At 38.9% G+C, this 22,670-nt stretch overlaps 2 protein-coding genes across 2 annotated transcripts in view; both read right to left on the bottom strand.

Annotated features, from left to right (window-relative positions):
• Window positions 1–1,121: 1,121 nt before the first annotated feature.
• Window positions 1,122–11,180, bottom strand: SNRNP27 (small nuclear ribonucleoprotein U4/U6.U5 subunit 27). The gene is made up of 6 exons (XM_047852916.1): window positions 11,092–11,180; window positions 9,977–10,097; window positions 8,328–8,440; window positions 7,455–7,534; window positions 2,542–2,606; window positions 1,122–1,530 (listed from the first exon to the last, which is right to left on the bottom strand). The coding sequence occupies exons 1-6, from the start codon at window positions 11,123–11,125 to the stop codon at window positions 1,476–1,478; spliced, it is 468 nt and encodes a 155-aa protein (XP_047708872.1). The 5' UTR covers window positions 11,126–11,180; the 3' UTR covers window positions 1,122–1,475.
• Window positions 11,181–17,444: 6,264 nt separating this feature from the next.
• GMCL1 (germ cell-less 1, spermatogenesis associated) overlaps window positions 17,445–22,670 on the bottom strand; it is a 38,256-nt gene continuing 33,030 nt past the window's right edge. The window contains exon 14 of the mRNA XM_047852915.1: window positions 17,445–18,583. Coding sequence (XP_047708871.1) covers window positions 18,455–18,583 — 129 coding nt within the window. The 3' untranslated portion in view covers window positions 17,445–18,454. The remainder of the gene's footprint in view (window positions 18,584–22,670) is intronic.

Here is a 22,670-nt window from a genome sequence, read left to right as displayed (position 1 = left end):
TATCTCTGAAAGGATACACAATTAGCTCATCACTATATACCGTTTCTTCTATCTGAATTGTGTTCCATGTGTTTGTAATATTTACTCAAAATAAAATAAAATCTAACCACAGAGCCTCAAATATCAGCAAGATATGAAACAGAATGAGTAGTGGCTATTATCTTCAATATAAAAAGGGCTTCCTTTAAATGAGAAAAAGAAAGTCTTGACACAAGACAAGTGGATCCAAGATTCGGAATTAGCATTCCACAAAGATATATATATGGCTAAGGCATTTTTTAAATGTTCATCCTCCTTAGAAACTGAGCAAATTAAACCAAGTATTATTTTACCCACCAGGTTGGAAATTAAAAAAAAAAAAAAAGTTATTACACCCAATATTGGTGTACATATATGAAATGGGAATGCTCATATTTTACTGGTGAGAGTTGGTTGTTACCTTTCTAACTATATATATATCTCAAAAGTCCTAAAACATGCCCATACACCCCTGTTCTCACCCAGCAATGCCACTTCTAAGAAATGAACCTAAGGAAATAATGCAACAAGCACAAAAAGATATATGTAACAGGGATACTACTCAGTTTTAATTAAAACAGCAAGTCATGGGAGGGAAGCCAATGTTTACTAATAAAAGATTAGTTAATAAATTATTATACAACCAAGTAGCTACTAAAAGTTTCTAAAGAACATCTAAGAATATTAAAAAATGTTCACAGTACATGGGAGAAAAAAGATTAGCAAGAGAACAGCATATAAATTCCACTATCATGGGTGGTGTCAATAAATATACACCATAGAGGCTGGGAAGACATATACCAAAATATTGATTTTTCTGGGGGTAGATTATAGGCGATTTTTGCCTTTCTGTTTAGTTTTTGGTTTCTTCTAAGTTTTTATATAATAAGCATGTACTGCTTTTGAAAAGGGGAAAAAGTAAATGAGGGAAATAATAACTGGGGGAAAGGTAATAAATGGGGTAAATAGTTGGGGAAAGAACCACAGAAGATACAAAAATCTAGTTATTTTTAAATTACTAATGAAACATAAATCTATGTAGGAAAAAAGAAAATGTGTAGGGGGATAATTTTATTTAGTAATAAAAATATTTATCAAATACAAAAGGGTAGAAATATTGCTTTATTTGAGAAACTTACATCCAAATTACTTTTATGTGTTTTCAAAAGTCCTAATGAGCATCCAAGAAGAAAACATACGCAGCTTCCACAACAATAAAAACAAAAAACTGGGGTTGATGATTGCCCCAAATGACATTTCCTAAAAGGAAAAAATATTAACCTTTCTTTTTTTGAGTCAGGGTAAGTGAAATGCACACATCATAAATAACATTTTCTTACTTTTACAGGGAGTAAAGACTGTGATCATGTTTTTTTATGAATATTAAATATGAAATACAAAATCCACTCTTCTGAGCAAGATGAGGAAAAAAAACCCATTCTTTAACATTTTAGTTCTCATGCAATGAAATCCAAAGGTCTGTTGAATCCGCCTTTTCGATTCATATACTGCCTATGATGAGAAGAGAAAACTCATTGTTTATTTAAAAAAAATTCTGAACTCCTCTTATAAAAAAATAGTAACATAAATCATCTTTAAAATAGCAAAGTCTAGGGTAAAAAGTATTCACGGTTATTTAATTCAAATTAAGGATATTATTTCACTTTCAAAATAATCTAAAGCCTTTCAGATTTCTTTAAAATCCAAATAGAAGTATGGAAACATACTTTCAAAATTATTTGGAAAGATTTTACAGACTGAAAAAAATCCGTATGTATAGGTTGTTACCTATATTTATAGGTTGTTAGCTATAAACACCTAGTTTTAAGAAATGAAGAAGTGCTCCAAAATAGGTATCCATCAAGTAAATTCAACTGCATATTGTACTAGTTCTCCTCATAAGACTCTATTTGAAGATAATTTTACAAGGAACAGTTAATGATGATTCTGGTCATCACTTTAATTCACAGCATCCTCAGATTACATTATTCATATTCTAAATTAATCAGAATATTAGTCTTTTATCCATGGTAAAAGTAGAAGAGAAAGGCAATGTTTGATAATGTCTTAACTTTTAAATTCATTAGGAATTCTGTGAGATTTCACATATGGACTCGTTTGTTCTGTGGCATTAATAAAATATGCCTATACTTAACAGAAAAATATATTTACAGTTGAAATCCTTAAACAATCAATCGAGGTAAATAACTCAGGATGGATCTATTTTAAACCTATAATTATAATGAAATTAAAGCTTAAAGAATTGAGATTACGCTGTTTTGAAGAACTATGTAGAGCTTTAAAACATTTAAGCTAACTATCCTTCCCCATAATAGTTAATTAGTTCACATATAAATTGGAAATTATTTTAACACACCAGAATAGAAGCAAAGAATATTAAAACAAAGGACTATATGGAAACTGGTACATTTCCTACAAACATGATTATCCCATAAATAAATTCTTTCTCAAGCACATAATTTGTATCATTAGTTCAAATGTAATAATGGGGGCTAAGCCTACCTGTACTTCCTCTTCTGAGACACATTTATGGCATAGGCATTTACAGAGCCGTCCACCTTTTTCCCCTGGAGAAAAGCAATAAACACATATAAAAAATGGAAGGATATATTAAGTGCTTCAAACAGCTAGATCCTATAGACATGCTTACATGGCAAAATCCATTTATGAATAAGGTAGTGAGAATTTTCAAATCCTGATGATATTCCATGAATTCTCAAGTGTTACAACTCTGTTCACAATTTTAGTTACATAATGCAACATATTCAAATATTCAAGCCAACAAACATTCATGATGTATAGATTATGTGCAAGGCATGCAGAGAAATAGGGTAACAGATCCTAACCTTTTTTTTTTTAAATGTTTATTTTTGAGAGATAGTGAGCAAACAGGAGAGGGGCAGAAGAAGGGGGGAGGGAAGACAGAGGGAGAGGGGGACGGAGAGAGAGAGAAAAAGAGAGGGAGAGAAAGAATATCCCAAGAAGGCTCCACACTGTCAACCAGAGCCCTACAAGGGGCTCAAACTCATGAACCATGAGATCATGACCTGAGAGGAAATCAAGAGTCAGAAGCTTAACTGACTGAGCCACCCAGGTGCCCCTGATCCTAACCTTTTTTGGTCAAAGAATTCTTTGAAACCAAATACCAGTTATAGATTTTCTCTAGGAAAATTCATATTCACGTAAAATTTAACTTACGACTTTAGCTCATAGCATTCTCAAATCACAGCTGGAATAGTCACCATTCATTGAGATCCCATTTCTTGAATAGCCTTGGAATTTTGATTTTTAAGTTTTTTATGTATTATTTATTTTTGAGATAAAGTGCGAGCAGGGGAGGGGCAGAGAGGGGGAGGGAGGGAGAGACAGAGAGAGGGAGAGGGAGGGAGGGAGGGAGGGAGGGAGGGAGGGAGAGAGAGAGAGAGAGAGAGAGAGAGAGAGAGAGAGAGAGAGAATATCAAGCAGGCTCCATGCTGTCAGCACAGAGCCCAATGTGGGACTTGAACTCGTGAACAGTGAGATCATGATCTGAGCCAAAATCAAGAGTCAAACGCTCAACCAACTGAACCACCCAGGTGCCCCCAAATTTTGATTTTTGAAAAGAATCAGAGGGGCGCCTGGGTGGCTCAGTTGGTTAACTGTGCGACTTTGGCTTAGGTCATGATCTCACCGTTCCCGAGTTCAAGCCCCATGTTGGACTCTGTGCTGACAACTCAGAGACTGGAGCCTGCTTCAGATTCTGTGTCTCCCTCTCTCTCTCTCTCTGCCTCTCCCCTGCTCATGCTCCCTCTCAAAAAATAAACATCAGGGGCGTCTGTGTGGCTCAGTCGGTTAACTGTCCAACTTTGATTCAGTTCATGATCTCACGGTTCGTGAGTTAGGGCCTTGCATCGGGCTCTGTGGGGACAGCTTGGAGCCTGGAGCCTGCTCTGGATTCTGTGTCTCCCTCTCTCTCTGCCCCTCCCCAACTCATGCTCTGTCTCTCAACAATAAATAAACATTAAAAATTTTTTTAAAGAAACATTAATAAATAAAATAAAAAATAAAAAGAATCAGAATACAGAGTAACAGAGGCTACTGTTAAGTGTCACTTTACATCTTGGCCTTTCTTAGGTGGCATCTACCCTCTTTTTCACTAATTCCTTTATGGGTCTTCTGATTTAGCCAAGTTAACTTACTATTTGCTGTTCTTCATGCCTGAATTGCCTTCTCAACCCCCATCCAAGAACCCCAACCATCTGGTTCTTATCCATCATTCAAGGCCCAGTTCAAATGATTCAGCTGCCAGAAAGCACACTCTACCCTTCCGCAGAATGTTAACTGTGCTTCCCTCACAATACCCTCCATTTCTACCTTGCATTATCATGATGCATATATACGTGATGTTACTTCCCCTATGAGACTGAAAGCTCCTTGATGGAGGGATATGGATGTGGGTCACCTTTGCATTCTCACATCCTAGGCCACTGTACTTGCAGGTGCTCAATGACTATTAAATATATGAACATCACTGGGTAATGCCATCTCACACACACACACATACATGCACGCATAAACACATGCGACCTCCGACTCCCTCCCTCCCCCATTACTGCTCATGAGAGTATACCCTTTCTGTGTAGCACACTTACCAGGTATCTGTGTTAGGTTAAACAGGATTTTTATCCACTAGCCTAAAGGCACGTACAGGTAAGCTACATATTTGAGGTGGAGCTAAAAATGAATATATTTGATCTTACTTTTCTTTAATTTTTTTAATGTTTATTTATTTTTGAGAGAGAGATAGAGAGTGAGCAGGGGAGGGGTAGAGAGAGAGGGAGACAGAATCCCAAGCAGGCTCCATGCTGTCAGCACAGAGCCCAATGTGGGGCTTGAACCCATGAACCATGAGATCATGACCTGAGTTGAAAACAAGAATTGGATGCTTAACCAACTGAGCCACCCAGCACCCCTTGGTCTTATTTTTCTATTCCTGTTTTCACTATATTGTGTGTGGAGGCGGGGGGGAGGCGGGGAGAGGGAGAAATTACTTGAGGTATATAATTTTGCCTTCCCAAGAATAGGTAATAGGCATGACTTGGAAGACTGGCTTAGAAAAAAGTAAACGATGCTAACCTTTTTACTAAGTTCATTTCCTAAAGGCTTACTGACTTTTGAAAACTATTTGCAGAGTTGTATATTATTAGCCTGTTTTGATTTACATGCTGAAATAGAAAATTATCATTTAATAAACATAACCAAACTTTGAAGCTTTCCTGAATGTGAAAATAAAAGGGAAAATAAGAGAATACATTGGCATATGAAAAGGTATCCCCATAGATCAATGATGAAATGTCACAAAAAACATTACTGAAAAACACAAAGGAGCAGACTTTATAGATGACAGCCATAAAGGCAACTGCATACAAACTAAATTAACATCCTTGTAGATGTCCTTACAAAAATAACTGATATCATTTGTCTTCATGGTATTCCTTAATTTTTATGGGATCTATGAATTCTCACCTATTTTATTTAAAAAAAAAAATTTTTTTTTAATGTTTATTTTTGAGAGAAAGAGAGAGACTGAGTGTAAGCGGAGGAGGGGCAGAGAGGGAGGGAGACACAGAATCCAGAGCAGGTTCCAGGTTCCAAGCTGTCAGCACAGAGCCCAGCACAGGGCTCGGACCCACAAACAGTGAGATCATGACCTGAGCCAAAGTCAGATGCTTAAATAACTGAGCCACCCAGGCAGCCCTCTCCCTGTTTATTCTTACTAGCTCCCTCTCTCTATCCCTTCTCTCCTTTCTACATCCTCTCTCCATTTCCCCTCTCCCTCCCTATTATCCCTCTTCATCTCCTTCTCCACAAACCTTCTTTCTTTTTCCTCCCCCACTTCCTTATTCTCTCCAGTGTTATGATCAAGGCTAGACAGCATTCACTCTCTAATCTTCCTCTCTTCTGAGATAGGAGATATGTATGCAGCTACCCAATGGCATCTTTCTCTACAGCTAAATTTAATTCTTAACAACACTTCCCCTTCCTAGGACCTTTCTTGGTTAAGCCTATCCCCCAGTCTCTCAGCCTGTCACTTGAGAGTCATCAATGACTACTCACTCTCATACCCACTCCACTCCCACCACCACCACCACCACCACCACCACCACCACCAACTCTGCTTCCTGACTGGGACTCAATATTCTGGTCTCTGTTCACACCTTCATCATCTTTCACTTGCATGACCCAGCAGTTCTCTCTGCCTCCAATCTAAACCGTCTGTCTCCCATTTGTCCTCCACGTTGTCCTAGCTCATCTTTCTTTCTTTTTTCTTTTTTCTCCCAAAGTAGGCTTCACACGCAGCTCGGAGCCCAACACAAGGCTTAAACTCATGACCCTGAGATTAAGAGTTGGATGCTTAACTGACTCAGCCACCCAGGTGCCCCTCCTGGCTCATCTTTCTAAACACACATATAGGGACACCTGGGTGGCTCAGTTGGTTGAGTGTCCAACTTAGGCTCAGGTCATCTCACCACTCATGGTTTTGAGCCCCACGTTGGGCTTGGGCTGACAGCTCAGAGCCTGGAGCCTGCTTCAGATTGTGTGTCCCTTTCTCTCTGGCCCTTCCCCACTCATGCTCTGTCTCTCTCAAAAATAAATAAACATTAAACAAAATAACTTTGAAAAAAAAATAAACTAAACACACATGTAATCCTGCTTAAAAATCATTGCTTCCTCTCCTCAACACCTAAAGAATCAACTCTAAATTCCTTAGCATGGCTAAGAGTATCAAAAGCCTTCCACGATTTGCTTCCTATCCTTTTCTTTTTTTTAAAGATATTTTTTAACGTTTATTTTTGAGACTGAGAGAGCAAGCGGGCGAGCAGGGAAGGGGCAGAGAGAGAGGGAGACAGAGGATTCGAAATGGGCTCCACGGTGACAGCAGAGAGCTCTATATGGGGCATGAACCCACAAACTGTGAGATCTTGACCTGAACAGAAGTCAGATGCTGAATCGACTGAACCACCCAGGCACCCCTCATCCCTCTTTCTAGCTTCATTCATAGCCACTATCCCATCAGCACCCTTTTACCAGTCACTGAATTTGAAATTCCTGCAATATATTATGCTTCTTCATGCCTACATGGCATTTTTAGGAGCTCTTCCCTCTACTTGAAATGATCTTCCTCCTCTTCATCTGATCACCTTTAAGATCAAAATCAAATATCAGGCAAACAGTCCCTGAATTCTAATGGCAGTTCATTGCTTCCTTCTTTTGTGTTCTCAATGCCCTTCACATAGATACTTAATGTCTTCTAAAGACAAGACTCATATCAATGGAAGACATTACAAGCAACAGCAAAAGAATATAGGAAAATGTGATAATCATAATAGATTAATTCAAATCAGAATGTTTAACTGGCTGCATGTTTTACTTACTTTTGTGGAGTCAAAAGAGGCAAATCCCATTAACTTCATCATTTCGATTTCTTCCTCTGTTTTGCCCTCTAGGTCTTCCTCTGCAAAAATAACAGAAAAATAAAATATTTTTGAAAACTCTATCATCATTATATATAGGTATCCCGCCTTCCCAATGTTTGTGGTACAACACTTTACTTTTATGAAAGACCTACATTAGTACTTATTTTCGCTAACCAAAAGACACCCAAAGAGGATTTTTAATTTTAAGAAAAAAGCAATTACTGTGCTAATGTAGGTCTTTTGTAAAAGCAAACTGGCATATCACAAACTTTCAGAAGATAAGGGATACTCTTTGCTTTATGCCATTTCGGCTTAAGTAAGGTTTCATAGGAATGCTTGACTTTTGTATGGGGGGAGGGGGACATCTGTATAAAAAGGTAGCAATAGGTTAATAGTCACTCCACCTCAGCAGCAGAGAATACACAAAACAATTAGCTAAAGACTTGGGTCTAATGGAAAAAATTCTTCTTCAGTCTGGAAACAATATAACTTAAGATGCTAAGAAGGAATGTGCTCTCTATCCTCCACCAGAGAGGTCTGCTTTAAAAGGACATATTTGGAGCCTTTAATATCAGATTTGACACTAATTTTAAAGGTACTTCCAAAATAGAATATTCTCATGTTTTTAACTGTCCTTCCTATCTCAGGAGCACCATAGCTAAATACGAATTCACTAAGGTACAAATGATAACAAAATCTCAAAACCATATGCAATGAACAGTATAAAAAATTTAGTATTAAAATGTGCCCAAATTATATAATTTTATCATGACTAAAAGTTATCTAAACAAGGCTGTACTTTTCCTACAGTTATTTATCTAATAACATTACCAGTAATCTGACGTTCTTTGCTCTTTGTTTCTTTTGTTTCTTTCTTTTCCTCATCTCTTCTTTCTTTTAGTCGAGAAGGGGAAGGAGATGTGGATCTATGCCGTCTTGGGGATCTAATATTGAAGACATAAAGATGTCAGAAGCAGAGATATACCTGGTGACTTGTGTTGACTGGCAATGATATACATGAGCTCCTAAAAGGTAAAGGCTGAACAAAAGCCAGGCTCCAGAGAATGAGGAGTCCATTCCCCATAGCAGAATAAGGAAGAAGGTTCTGCCTAGGCCCTGTGATTGTTAACCAAAACCCAAAAATATAGTTTACTGCTTTAATCATCAGCTAGGGCTAAAAAAAATTTTTTTTAAGGCAGAAAATGTAACTAAGTTTCTAATAATTACAAACACACAAAAAGTTGACTAAAACCGCAACTGACACTTATTAAGAATCAAGAGTCAATTTTTAAGGTTCCTTCAAGATCTCACATTCTTGGCTATATACTTGAATAAACTCTTAATACCCAAAAGTCAGTAAAAACAAAACAGGGGCCCCTGGCTGGCCCAGTCAGTGGAGCATGTGACTCTTGATCTTGGGGTTATGAGTTCAAACCTCACATTGGGTGTAGAGATTACTTTAAAAAAAAAAATTAAAAAAGAAACCCCCCAATATACAATACACTTATTTCTTACTCCTGCCAAGCCCAATGCTGATGTTTTTCATGTACTATTTCTTATTTACTCCTCAAGGCAACTCTAGGTCAGGGTGTTATTAACCCAATTTTACCAATGAAAATGTTGGGTTTAAAATAAGGTGGGCTTCAAATGTCCATCGATGGATGAATGGATAAAGAAGATGTGATATCTATCTATCTATCTATCTATATCTATATATCTATATATCTATATCTATATATATGTATATATAATGGAGTATTACTTTGCAATCAAAAAGAATGAAACCTTGACATTTGCAACTAGCAGATGGAACTGGAGGGTATTATGCTAAGTGAAATTAGTCAGAGAAAGACAAATTTCATATGAATTCATTCATATGAGGACTTTAAGATACAGAACAGATGAACATAAGGGAAGGGAAGCAAAAATAATATAAAAACAAGGAGTTGGACAAAAAACATAAGAGACTCTTAAATATGGAGAATAAACAGGGTTACCAGAGGGGTGGTGGGAGGGGGGATGGGCTAAATGGGTAAGGGGCATTAGGGAATCTACTCCTGAAATCATAGCTGCACTATATGCTAACTTGGATGTAAATTAAGCAATAAACAAATTATTTAAAATAAATAAAATAAGGGGCGCCTGGGTGGCTCAGTCGGTTAAGCATCGGACTTCGGCTCAGGTCATGGTGGCTCATGGGTTCCAGCCCCACATCCGCTCTGTGCTGACAGCTCAGAGCCTGGAGCCTGCTTCCGATTCTGTCTCCCTCTCTCTCTGCCCCTCCCCTGTTCACTCTCTCTCAATAATAAATAAACGTTAAAAAAAATTAAAAATAAATAAAATAAAATAAGGTGGGCTTAAGTTCCCCTCATTTCATGAAACTGTAAATGCCTTATTAGTGATAAAAAAAACAAAATTAAGGGCAGCGACTAGTTTCTTTGGGACTTGTGGTAAAACTTCTGGTTATTTTCTGCATTCACCTGGAGCGTCTTCTGTGCGGAGATCGAGAGCGGCTCCTTCGACGATCTCTCTCCCGGGACCTGGACCTTTCTCGGCGCCTGCGTTCTCTCTCACGAGACGTGGACCGCGACCGCCTGCGCTCTTAATACAAACACACAAAATCTTTTTGCAGCGTCAGAATATTACCTCAAATATCTAGAGTTGTGCCATCAATATTAATATAACGCCAGCCATTTCTAACAGTCAAATTAAAAAAACACAGGTAAAATTAATTTTAACACTATGTCATTTACCTAAATATATCCCAACTATGATTTCGACATGTATCAATATTAAAAATTGAGATATTACATTTATTTCCGTATTAAATAGGAAATCTGGAGTGTATTCTACACTTAAAAAGCACTTCTTAATTAGGATTGAGCACATTTTAAGTGCTCAATAGTCGTATGTGCATCGCGGCCTCATTAACTTTTTAAAAAATCAAATCTTGACTAGTTGAAGGTGATAAAAACTAACCAGAAGGGGGAGAATCAAGGGTTTAAGTCAGATCTCCTGATCGAAGTCCTGGGTTCTTTACATCCCACTGCTTCATTTATGGGGGTGGGAGCCAGAAGATATTACGAGGTGAGCTCCTTGAACGCAAAATTCTAAATGTCGATTTTCCTATTATATAAACTAGGAAGGAAACTAACATTGAACATTCAAGAACCAGGCATTATCACGTGCTGAGTGTATGGCATGTGACATTAATTCTCAAGTCAGTTTTCAAAAATGGGTAGTATTACCCCCACCCCCAATGTCCAATTACGGGAATTCGGACACAGAAAGGATGGATGACTTGCACAATGCCACCAGAAATTGAGCGAATCGTGGTCTGACTCAAATCCCTCAGTCACAAATATAACAAGTTACTGTATGAGGATGACAAGGTGTCCACGAACTCTTAGGGGCTGGGGAGGAACTGCCTTCAAACCGCTGGAGTATAAGGCTCAGGTCCTCGTTCCCCTGTCCACTCTCACTCTTCTCGGGAGAAAAGGGCCCTTCTCTCCGTTACGTTCGTACTTGCAGAGGGAAAGAGGGAGGACACGTCTCCGACCAAGCCCCAGACCAGCCCAAGTCCTTCTGGACTCACCCCTCCGTGGAGAACGGCTGCGGCTACGACCCATTGGGAATCTTCCTCCACCTCACCCTGCCCCGGAAACGATTGCGCAGCAACTTCCGGGAGCGCTGGGCGCTGAGCTTTCACGGCCGACTGGAAAACGTAGAAAGGTCTCTCTGGAAGGTTCCGGCGTCTGAAGAAGGCAGGCTGCGCTGAGCCTGCCCAGAAATCAAGCGGCCTGCCCGGATTCCACGTTTCCTGAGCCCAGAGGTTGTCACTAGGGACTCGCTAACAAGTTCCAAACAAGCCCAGTTTTTGAGCCCCGCTCACAGGTGCTGCTTGCCTCCAGAAACTAAGGTCAAATGCCGGAAGCCACAAACTCCACAAACAAGCCTCCTGCCCCCGCCCCGTGACCCACCCACCGATTTGATTCAGGGCAGCCTACCTGGGAACCTTCCAGATGGCCTCGGGATCATTACCATCTAACCGTCATAACAAAAAGCACTGCTAGCAGTGCCTTGATGGATTCGAGGGCACCATTCTGGGGAAGAAAAGAGTTGGCACTCTGGTTCTGAGAGGACTCCTCTCCCTTCGCCTCAAACCCTCCAGGTCAGCTGTTTACCAGCCCCGTAATTACTCCAACCCCATAAAACCCTGACCATCAGACCAAATGGGGGAAAAGTGACTTTGGAGCATGAGCTCCCCCTCTCTATTCTCTGGCCACTGAATAAATTACTTGCTTGCCGTCAAATATGTTTGGTTATTTGGCAAACGGTATTGAGTAGTAAAGAAAAGAAAAGGAAAAAAAAAAAAGCCCTGCCACTTTGGTAACAAGATTTTGGTGAGAAGAGAATTGTCCTCTCCGCTCCTCCAGCCACACTTTCCCAGTGGCTTCCCCATCTTCTGTGTCCACGATGGGTGTTAAAATGTGCTAGATACCATTGGAAAGGCCTGGTAAAGCTGAATACCCTACACCCGATACAGTTCTTATTCCTCCCACCCCCATTTTTCTTCCCAGTTCTTGTCCACATGCATAAAACATTTTTTTTTTAAGTGTATTTATTTTGAGAGACAGAAGAGTGCCATGAGCAGGGGAGGGGTAGAGAGAGAATGGCAAGTAAGCTCGGCACTGTGGAGCCAGATTCCGGGCTCCATCTAACCGTGAGATCATGTCCTGAGCGGAAATGAAGAGTCTAAGGCTTAACCGACTGAGCCACGCAGGCGCCCCGACATGCATAAAACATTTTATATCAAACCAATTCTGAACATAACATATGCAAAGTTTGAGTCCACACAAGCAAGCGCTTGAGTGGGGCAGGAACCAGAAGGGGCAAGGGCCAGGCGTGGATGAGAGACTTTACTGTGGTTTTTGCAGGCAGGAATAGCAGACACCGGTAAGTTGACTAAGAGGTTTGAGATTGGTTAGAAAAATTTCAGCCAGCTTTGAGATGTTGGGGCTATCCGGAGTTGTTTGGTACCTGGCTCTGAGGTCATTGGGGCAGAGCCATATTGCCTTCGCTTGTGAAAGTTTGATAAAGAAGGTGGTCAGTGTTTGGGCTTTTATTGGCTAGAAGGAGAGACATTTGCTATCTCCAGGAACAGTTAGCCCTGAGAAGGGCAGTCTCAGCAGGGCCCCAGATGGCAAAACATCAGAAAAGAAATAAAAAGGCAAATACAGCTTTCACCCAAACATTTATTGCACACCTATATAACAGAGGATTGATCAGTGAAAGACAAAAGTCTGCTCTTGAGCTGCTTGCAGTCCAGTGAGGGATACAGACAAGTAAATAGTGTGAAAAGTGCATTGATAGGGGAAAAACAAGATATTGTGAGGACACACGAGACAGATCCCTAACTGGTTTTGAGGGGGAGGGTTGTCAAGAAGTTTCCAAGAGGAAATAATGTCCAAACAAGACCTTAAAAACGAGTAGAAATTAGCCAAGGGAAATGGGGTGACATTTGTGTGGAGAAATGGAAGAGATTGTTCAGGCAGAGGACACTGAATGTGCAAGGATAAGGGGCAAGGGAGAGGCAAGTGAGGCTAGAATAGGCTCATAATCTATGGTTAAAGTGTTATCCTGAGGCAAAGGAAATAGGGAATCTTCGAAGGGTTGTAAGGATGGGAGAGAATCAGATTTGAGTATTCAGAGAACACTTGATAATGGATACTTGACTAGAGGCAGAATATATTAGGAGGCTGGCAAAATAATCTAGATCGGAAATTACAGTGGCATGTACTTGAATGGTATCACTAGGTAAGGTGGAAAGTGGCCGAATTCGAGAAATAGTTGCTACAACTGGACAAATTTGATGATTTTGGCTACAGTGGATGAGCCAATCAGAAGATTCAACAATGACATCCAGGTTTCTGGCTTGTGAAACTGGGTAGATAGACGGTAGCATCACTTGCTAAGATAAGGCATATATGATAAATTCTGGAGAAAGAGGATGTTCAGATACGGACAAGCTAATTTAAGGTGCCATTTTGAACACACAAGAGGAGATGCCAACTAGATGTATATCTGAAGCTTGGAAGAGAAATCCAGCCTGGAACTACAGAAAAATAAATCATCAGAATATAGAGGTTCATTTGAAGCCATAAGAGTGCATGAAATCACCTGGTGCAGGCTCAGGACAGAAAAGGGCCTAGAGACAGCCAGAGGTGACTAAGACAAGTCATCAAAAGGAGACTAAGGAGTGGCCAGAGAAACAGAATGAAAACTGGGTGAGTGTGATGTCAGAGAAGTTTTAAAAAAGGCTCCTTTTTAAGGACAAAATGGTAAATTAAAAAAAAAATTAATTTTTATTTTTGAGACAGAGACCGAGCAGAAGCAGGGAAGGGGGAGAGAGAGAGGGAGACACAGAATCCGAAGCAGGCTCCAGGCTCTGAGCTGTCAGCACAGAGCCGGACGCAGGGTTTAAACCCACGAACTGCAAGATCATGACTGAAGTTGGACACTTAACTGACTGGGCCACCCAGGCGCCCAAAAAGTGGTAAATTTTAAGTGTTAAAAAAAAAAACAAAACAAAAAAACCACATCTAACATAAAATTTAGCAACAAAGTTGTTGACTCAGTGTTTGTGAATGGCTTTTGAAGTGGAGATGGAAATTTGAAGAACCCTTTGAGAAGTTTAGCTGATGCAAGTAAAATAATGGCAGTGGGTGGAAGTAAATGAAGTTTTTTTCAAAGATGGGGGAAATTTAAGCGCATTTAAGTATTCATGTGAGTGAGTTAGTATAGAGAAAAAAAAAAAAGTAAAGATACAGAAGAGAAAAGGAAAAAACCAAAGGAATAAGTTCCCTAAAGGGACAGTCCTGAGACTAAACCTTATGTGGGAAAAGAGATGGTGTCTCCAAAAGGCTCCTTCCCCTTTCATATGTGAGACAGAAATTGGGTTCAGCAGGGCTTCCTTACTGATCAAGTTGCCTTCTCTCAGGAGGTAGATTATTGAGCACTGTGTCTCTTTCAGCACAGCATCTGGAAGAAAATCCTCTATATTTTTGATAGTTTGAGGTTCCCCCATTCCATTTTAATGGAATTTCAGTGGGGTCAGGTCAACACCTGTGATCACACTTTTAAGTTCCCTCCCCAACCAGACAGTTTTCAATAAACTGTATTTAAAGCACACATGTCCCTTACGTTAGAACCAACATTAACAATCTGTGTCTCAAATGTACTATTTTCTAGCCTTGGTTGAATTTTGTTTTGCATTGCTAATCTTATTTAACAAGAAATCACCAGCTTTTACAAAAATATCCTACTTTATCATTACATGTGGATGCATGCTGTTGATTAAGTCATCTAACTCTTCCCTAATTAGATGCAGTCTGGCCACTAGTTAACAGTGACTGATGATGTTTGAGGCTTTTTGCTTTTATACTCTTATGCCTGGACCTTGGGAAAAATGTCAAACTCTCTGGCTGGGGAGGAAATGTACTATGCCTTTTGTTTTTTAGGTCCACATTGCTTGAAATCATGACTCAACATATCATTTCAGGTGACTGACAAGTTATCTATCATTTGCACCCCTGGCTCTGTTATCTTTTCTATTATTTACATGGGTCATCTTTAAGGGACTATAACTGATACAGTTTCAACATAAATAGTCCAATATTAACTTATAATTAACTTAGGTTAAATACAAATATTGTAATAGACCAATATTCTGGGCCAATAGAACTTTCTGCAACTAGATGGGAGATATTCTATATTTCCACTAGCAGCCACTAGCGGAAATATTGTAGCCACTAGTTACCTGTGGTTACTAGTCACAGTGTGCCTAGTGTGACTGAGGAAGTAAATTTTAACTTTTATTTAATTTTAATTAACTTAAATTTAAATAGCCACAGTGACTCTTGGTAACCTTTTGCACTTGATATTGAAAATTATCTTTATATAACGGCAATCCCATTGGAAGATTTAAAATGTGATAGAGTGTCAGCCACTGAACACTCAATAAATAAAGCTACTGACTACCACTGTTCTTTTAATTTTGCCTATATCTTGCTAAGTTTCAAGTCAAATCCATTTTTTAAAAAAACTTTATTACATTTATTTATTTTTGAGAGTGAGACAGAGCATGAGCAGGGGAGGGGCAGAGAGAGGAGACACACAATCCAAAGCAGGCTCCAGGCTCCAAGCTGTCCCCACAGAGCCCGACGCAGGGCTTGAACCCATGAACTGTGAGATCACAACCTGAGCCAAAGTCAGACACTTAACCCACTGAGCCACCCAGGCGCCCCAAGGCAAATCCATTTTTTTAAAAAGGGTACGTTTATAGTCCTCTAATAATGTAGCATGAGAGGAGCACCTGGGTGGCTCAGTTGGTTAAGCGGCAGACTCTTGATTTTGACTCAGGTCATGGATCTCACTGTTCGTGGATTTGAGCCTGCTGTCTTGCTCTGCAATGACAGTGAGAAGCCTGCTTGGTATTCTCTTTCCCCCTCTCTGTCTCTACCCCTTCCCTGCTCGTGCTTTCTCTCTCTCAAAATAAATAAACTTAAAAAAATAATTTAGCATGAGACTCTAGAATATTTTCTTAGAGACCTCTTCTTTACTGATAATCCAGTTAATCGATTCTAATAACCAAGTTAGATAATAATTATTAATGGGTAAATATTGTTTTATGGCCTTGGCAGCTTAAAAAAAAAGGCTTGGCAAAGGCTATAAGGCAAAGGCAGACAAACACAAAAGCTTTTGTATATAATGGTTTATATGATACCTTCAGCTGACACTATTAATAGTTCAATGAAAATATTCCTATTGGAAAGAATGAAAAGTTGCTAAGAAAACAAAAACAAAAGCAGATCTTTACTACCACTAGTTGAGAATTACCAGTTTTTCAGATTAGAACACAACCTACTTGTGATTGAAGAAGTAGTTATTGTTTGCGGATGATGTAAGCAATTTGGCTAGGAAAGAACCAATGGACAAGAACCATACAGAATTCCAATTTGGTTAATTTATAAAATGAAATAGTTAATTTTACTAATATATTCAAACTTTCTTTCTCCAAATATTTCTAAAAATTCAATTAATCACATAATTCAAATTAAGATTATTATATTTTTTAGCAAGGAACCTCTGATGCTAGAATAAGAGAAAAAAAAGCATCTCACTAAAGATATAATTATAGTCAAATATAAAACTGAGAAATGTAGCCCTTTGGGGTGCCAGATGGCTCACCTGGTTAAGCATCTGACTCTTGATTTGGCCCAGGTCATGATCTCACGGATGATGAGTTCAAGCCCTGTGTCTGGCTCTGCGCTGAGAGTGCAGAGCCTGCTTGAGATATTCTCTCTCTCTCTCTCTCTCTCTCTCTCTCTCTCTCCTCTTTGCCCCTCCCCCAGCTCGCACAAGTGCACGCACATGTGATCTCAAAATACATAAACTTAAAAAAAAATTAGCCTCTTGATATAGCTACATTATTGTATTTGAAACATTTAAACTACAGCTTAGGGAGAGGGGGAGGGGGCATTTAAAAGGTTCCTTTAAGTCAAAGGGGATGAATTTTGAAAGGACAAAAGCAATTTATGAACCTGTGGACATATTACTGGGGAAGAAAACTATCAAATTCCAAAGTTAAATCTAATTGGAAAAAAATCTAACTACAAAGAAAAAAAAAATTCTGTTTTCAACTAATTTTTTTTGTCCATTTTATGTAAGAACTTACTTATTCTTTTTCCAAATGGGTATTTATTTATACAGATACATAAAAATGATTCCCATTCTTTAAAACATACTAAAAATATACATTAATCACAAATAGCACTTACTCTGACTGGAAAGAAGATGTGCATGGCTATTTGCAAAATAGCAGTAAACACAAGGAGCAAACATATATAAATCATGACAACCATACATCTCATTTTTGACAAAAATAAGTTCAATTTTTACATTAATGCTTTATTATAAGCTTCTATATGAGATCCTCCGACTTTATTTACATTTACCATGAAATTTCTATTAGCATGTATAACTCAAAGGCACTCAATTCAGAGGTTATAAGGTCCTGAGCTTAAGTAGGAAATAGGATTCCCAACCAAAATTTGAACATAAATAACTCCGAAGACCAGAGAAAATGAAAATGTTTAAAGTGTAATATTTGGTACATAAATAATCCATGACCTAAGAATAAAGTTGTATAGAATGTCAAAGAAATGACCATGTAAGGCAAAAGAATATCCTCAGATTCAAATGGATTTTCTCTCCCATTCAAGTTCATTTGAAAGTCTGAAGCTGATTTTGTTAAAAATCCTAACAAAGCTAAATTAAAAGCAAAATAAAATAGCATGAAAATGCTCACATTAAATAAAAAGTTCCCCAGCTTAGTCTCCAAAACCACAAAAAAGTATTTAATGATTAAAAACAAGCATAGCTTGGAGGCATTATCAGAATATGAGGAGAAATCATAAAGAGCAGATGAAAACATTAAAGGACAGCTTTAAATGCACCAATTGAAAGAGCATTTATAACTGGCCAAGTTGTTCCTTCAGCATTGTCTTAGCCAAATAAAAATAAGTTTACAGATAGATAACTGAGGTTCATTAACATCAGGTAAGATCAAAGTTTAAACTAAAAATTAAATCTATATTGGGTTGCAGAGAAATGTGAAATTTTTACCTACAGCAATTTTCTACTGATGCTAAATTAAAAGCATGAGTCAAAATCTTTATCACAGAAATGGTTTGACAGATATTTTCTTGGCTTCAAAATGGTTTTTCATATATGCATAGAAATGTAATGAGCATAAGAAAAGTCTTCTGTATCATCTGTACAGTTCATAAGGCCTTTGTCATTGTTAGTCACCTTAGATGTGAATATCAGTAGGGCCATTAAATTAAAGCTGGCCAATAAAGTTTTCAAAGTGCTACTGTTTCCAACTGATAAGATCCTCAGTTTTCGGGATTTTCTGGATGACGATTATTTTCAGTTCTTTTTTCTGGTGATATATACAGGAAGTTACAGCAGATGTATAAAGGGAAGATCAGAAGCCTGCTGTCCAAGTTCATCACTACTTGTTCCTATAAAACAAATTTGTAGCTTTAATGACAAGACAAAAAAACAGAAAACCAAACTATTGAATTGAGTGAACTGAAGGAGATCACATGGTGGTTAAGAGAGCTTGTATCTGAATTCTCAAAGTCACCGCTCAAATCTCAAAACTCCAATCCACTAGCTGTGACCTTGGGCAAGTCAGTGACTTGTCAACTGCAGCTTCCTTACTGTAAAATGAGTAAAAACACCCGCCTCATATGATTATAGTGAGGATTAAATGAGAAAAGGCACACAGAGGGCTCAGCAAAGCCAGCCATGTACGAAGTACTCAATAATGGTAGTTATTTTCGTTACTGAAAAATTTCTATCAAGTACCTACATATCTTATGAACAGATATAGTCCAGAAATATAGACTTCTCATTTGGCTTCATTTCCTGATGGCCCTTAGATATAGCAAATGGTTGAGAAGAAGGTGGAAGTCACTATTAGCACCTACAAGCATGGTTCTTACTCTTGTCTAGATCTTCCACTGTCTCTAATGTAAATATGTTATTTGTCTCTTGGAATATAAAATACATTATCATGTAAAATCAATTCCAGGTTCAGTTATATCAGTACACATGAGAATGCCTTGAAATCTCAGAGATAGGAGTTGATCCTATACTTGACAGACACAGATGTAGCCATCTCTGATTCTACAGATCTCTATTTGGAACCATGTATGAACAGCATTAGGTGAACAGAGTAAGTCTTCAGACTAAAACGAACAGCACTGGAACTTCTACTTTTTTTCCCCTAGGTTTACTCATTTTTGAGAGAGAGAGAGAAAGCATGAGCAGGGGAGGGGCAGAGACGGGGGGAGAGAGAGAATCCCAAGCAAGCTCCATGATGTCAGTGCAGAGCCTGATGTGGGGCTCGAACCCACACACTGTGACATCACGACCTGAGCTGAAATCAAAGTTGGAAACTTAATTAACTGAGCCACCCAGGCGCTCCTGGAACTTCTACCTTTTAAATACTGGGATACATTCTCTGCAGTAATATATATCAGCTTTGCCTTATTTTATACATTTTGAAGAACATACTATTAAACACTGTATAAACCTAGAGTTTTTGTTTTTTTCACGAGGAAAATGCTCCTGCGATGAAGAGCAACTAACATACTGGAACATTTAAATGACTGATGTAGGCTTAACTAGACACAGCTTGTGTGTTGGGGGAGAAGCAGATAAACTGGATAAAGAAGGTATGGAATACAAACGTGACCCCTCCACACACACATTATCTCTATATACCCCCAAACAGGGAAAATAGTGTTTTTTAAAAAAAATGTTAGTGAACAAGATGGATGAGATGAGTCAAGTGAGGTGATCACCTGGGCTGATGGCACTAGCAGGGTTAGTAGAGAGGAATGATATCAAACATAGTTGGTCTTTGGACGTTGAGTCACCCTGGCATAGACGAAGTTTGTAGCAATAACCCAGGTGAAGGCACACTTACTAAATTTGTTGAGGACATATGCTTTGACAATAGGTATATTTGATGATAAAAACCAAGATTCAGTGCCACAACAAAACAAAGACTCCAAGGAAGATTCTAGTATTTGAATATAGTTAAGGCTGGGGTGGGGGTAGTTCTTTTCCCAACTTTGGGAAAAGAGGGGCGCCAGGTGGACATCACTTGAGAGCTGAAAGGACACACAGATTTCTGAATATTAGACTGTATTAATTCCCAATCTCAGTCCCCAAACTAGACAGATCTAATCCTAGCTTTACTAAACTTTTAACTCCACCTGAGGGCTCACTTTACCTCCATGTTTGCATTGAAGCACCATGAAGTTCCATTTTCTTTCTTCCACTACAGAGTGGAAGCTGAGGAGCCCACATATCACAGCACCAGACAGCGGTGGCATCTTTCTACGTCCATTTCTACTTCCAGACCATTATTTCTCCATCTTCATTTACCAATCCCTGCTTCTCTGAGGCTCACACCACTAGTCTGTACTATAGTTCTCTTATTCCCCCCCATTCTCCCATACAGTTCTAAATTCCAGGATCTATAAATCTAACTGTCTACTGGAAATCCTCACTTGGATAAAAAGCAACTCAAATTCAAACCATCAGCTACTGGCTTCTACCTCTTCTTTCCTTTTTTATAGGCTATCTATACATTCACTCTTGCAATTTGGCTTTGACTCCCCATCCCAGCTCTTGAAAGTCTCACCAGGTTACCTTTTCTGGCCCACCCCTAGGTTTCTGTCCTGTCAGATTCTCTACACATCTAATTTTGGTGTCGTCTGTAAGAGGGATACATATGATTTTCCTTTCTGCTTATTTATATTTTCTATTTTTTCTATAACAAATATCTATAACCTATGTAAAAAACACATATACAACTCCCCACTGCAATTTTTCTCTACAGATCACTAGAATCTCGGGAAAAGGTCCAAACTCCATCCACAGCCCATCATGCCCTTGCTCTAGTCCTACTGAACTCTTACAAATCTCTTTCAGTTCTTTGAATGACTCTTGTGCTCCCTTGCTTCTATCTTACTCATCATCTGAAGCTTGATTCAGGTATCCATTTACTTTTCAACTTTTCCAGGAGAGGGAATTTTCCATGAGCTGTTGTCCCTTCTCTTCCTCTCCCAACAACCACACCTGCCCCCAATCCCACAGTAAGGGTTAGAGACTTCTTCAACTTTACACACTACTCTGAGCTCATCTCCACCATGCAACTTATCCTAAGCTATATAACATAAGCTCCTCTTTATTTCCCCAACTCCTAGTACAGAACCTAGCATGCAGTAGGGACTCAAATGTTCGCTGAATAAACAACTCAAGGAACACCTGGAATACAACTATTATCTTGGCCTGGTGCTTTTTAAAAAAATCTCTGGCTTTGAGCCATGACAGTATTTTTTTATGATGTTCCAGGTAGAAGGTAAAGACAGCCATTGTTCATGCAGTTCCAGAGGGCACCAGAGGGACCAACAGAGGGACCTACTGAAGGCAGATTTGAACTTTCTTATTATATATCTACCTTCTCAAATATTACCTACTATGTGAGAGAGCTCTCTGTTGCCTGAATTGCAACAACTAGTGGAGGATCCCATTAAGAATGCTGTTAAAGGAGTTCTCATACAGGGTATGTGAGGCCAGAATGATCACTCCAAGGTTCCTTGCAATGCTAAATTCTAATGTTCTATAAGTCTCTTCTGTGTGAGGAAAACTGCTAACTTCTAATAATTTATGTGAACTATAGGCTCTGAACCCTTTATCAAAACAGTATGTCCCTTGGAATGGTGGTTAATTTTTATTACTTGAGAGAGAGAGAGAGTGCACACATGCAAGAGTGGGGGAGTGGGGCAGAGAGAGAAAGGGGAGGTGGGGGGGGGGAATAAAGAAAGAGAAAGAGAGAGAGAGAGAGAGAGAGAGAGAGAGAATATGAATCTCAAGTAGGCTCAGTGCAGAGCCCGAAGCATGGCTCGATCCTACAACCCTGGGATCATAACCTGAGCCAAAATCAAGAGTTGGATGCTCAACCGGCTAAGTCACCCAGGTGCCCCCCAGGGGTTAGTTTTAATAGAAGTAAACTTCCTTAATATTTTAACAGCTCTCATGTAACTTTTCGAAAATGGCTTACTTTCTCATCATGACATTTTGAAACTTCTACATGCATGTGATATATAAAGGAACAAATGGCTTCAGAGAGAATTTTGGAATGCTACTTAGAATTACAGATGCTACTTTAGAAACCTATTGCGCTAGAGGATAATGTTCTCTTAACATACAGGAGCTATGGAGACACACTGGATTATCTTCATGGTGTTTGCTATTAATGTATAAATAAATGCATTTATGCACAAATGGATAAAGCAATTAAAATTCATAACTTTTGGGGGAAGATATTCAGGGTAAACAATTATTTCTCTATTATCAGCTTTCCCCTGCCCCTCAAATCAAACTGAGTTTTCTTTTTTACACTTAGTTACAAGTCTTAGTTACACTTCTAATAATATGGGAGTAAATTATGCATAAGTGAACATGGTGCTTCCATCTCTACCTTCAAAAAAACTGTAAACTGATTTTTAAATCAAATGTTAATTCTTT

This window comes from Prionailurus viverrinus, chromosome A3 (assembly GCF_022837055.1).
Source record: "Prionailurus viverrinus isolate Anna chromosome A3, UM_Priviv_1.0, whole genome shotgun sequence".
NCBI classification, from domain to species: Eukaryota; Metazoa; Chordata; class Mammalia; order Carnivora; family Felidae; genus Prionailurus; species Prionailurus viverrinus.
This window is presented reverse-complemented; position numbering and strand designations above follow the sequence as displayed.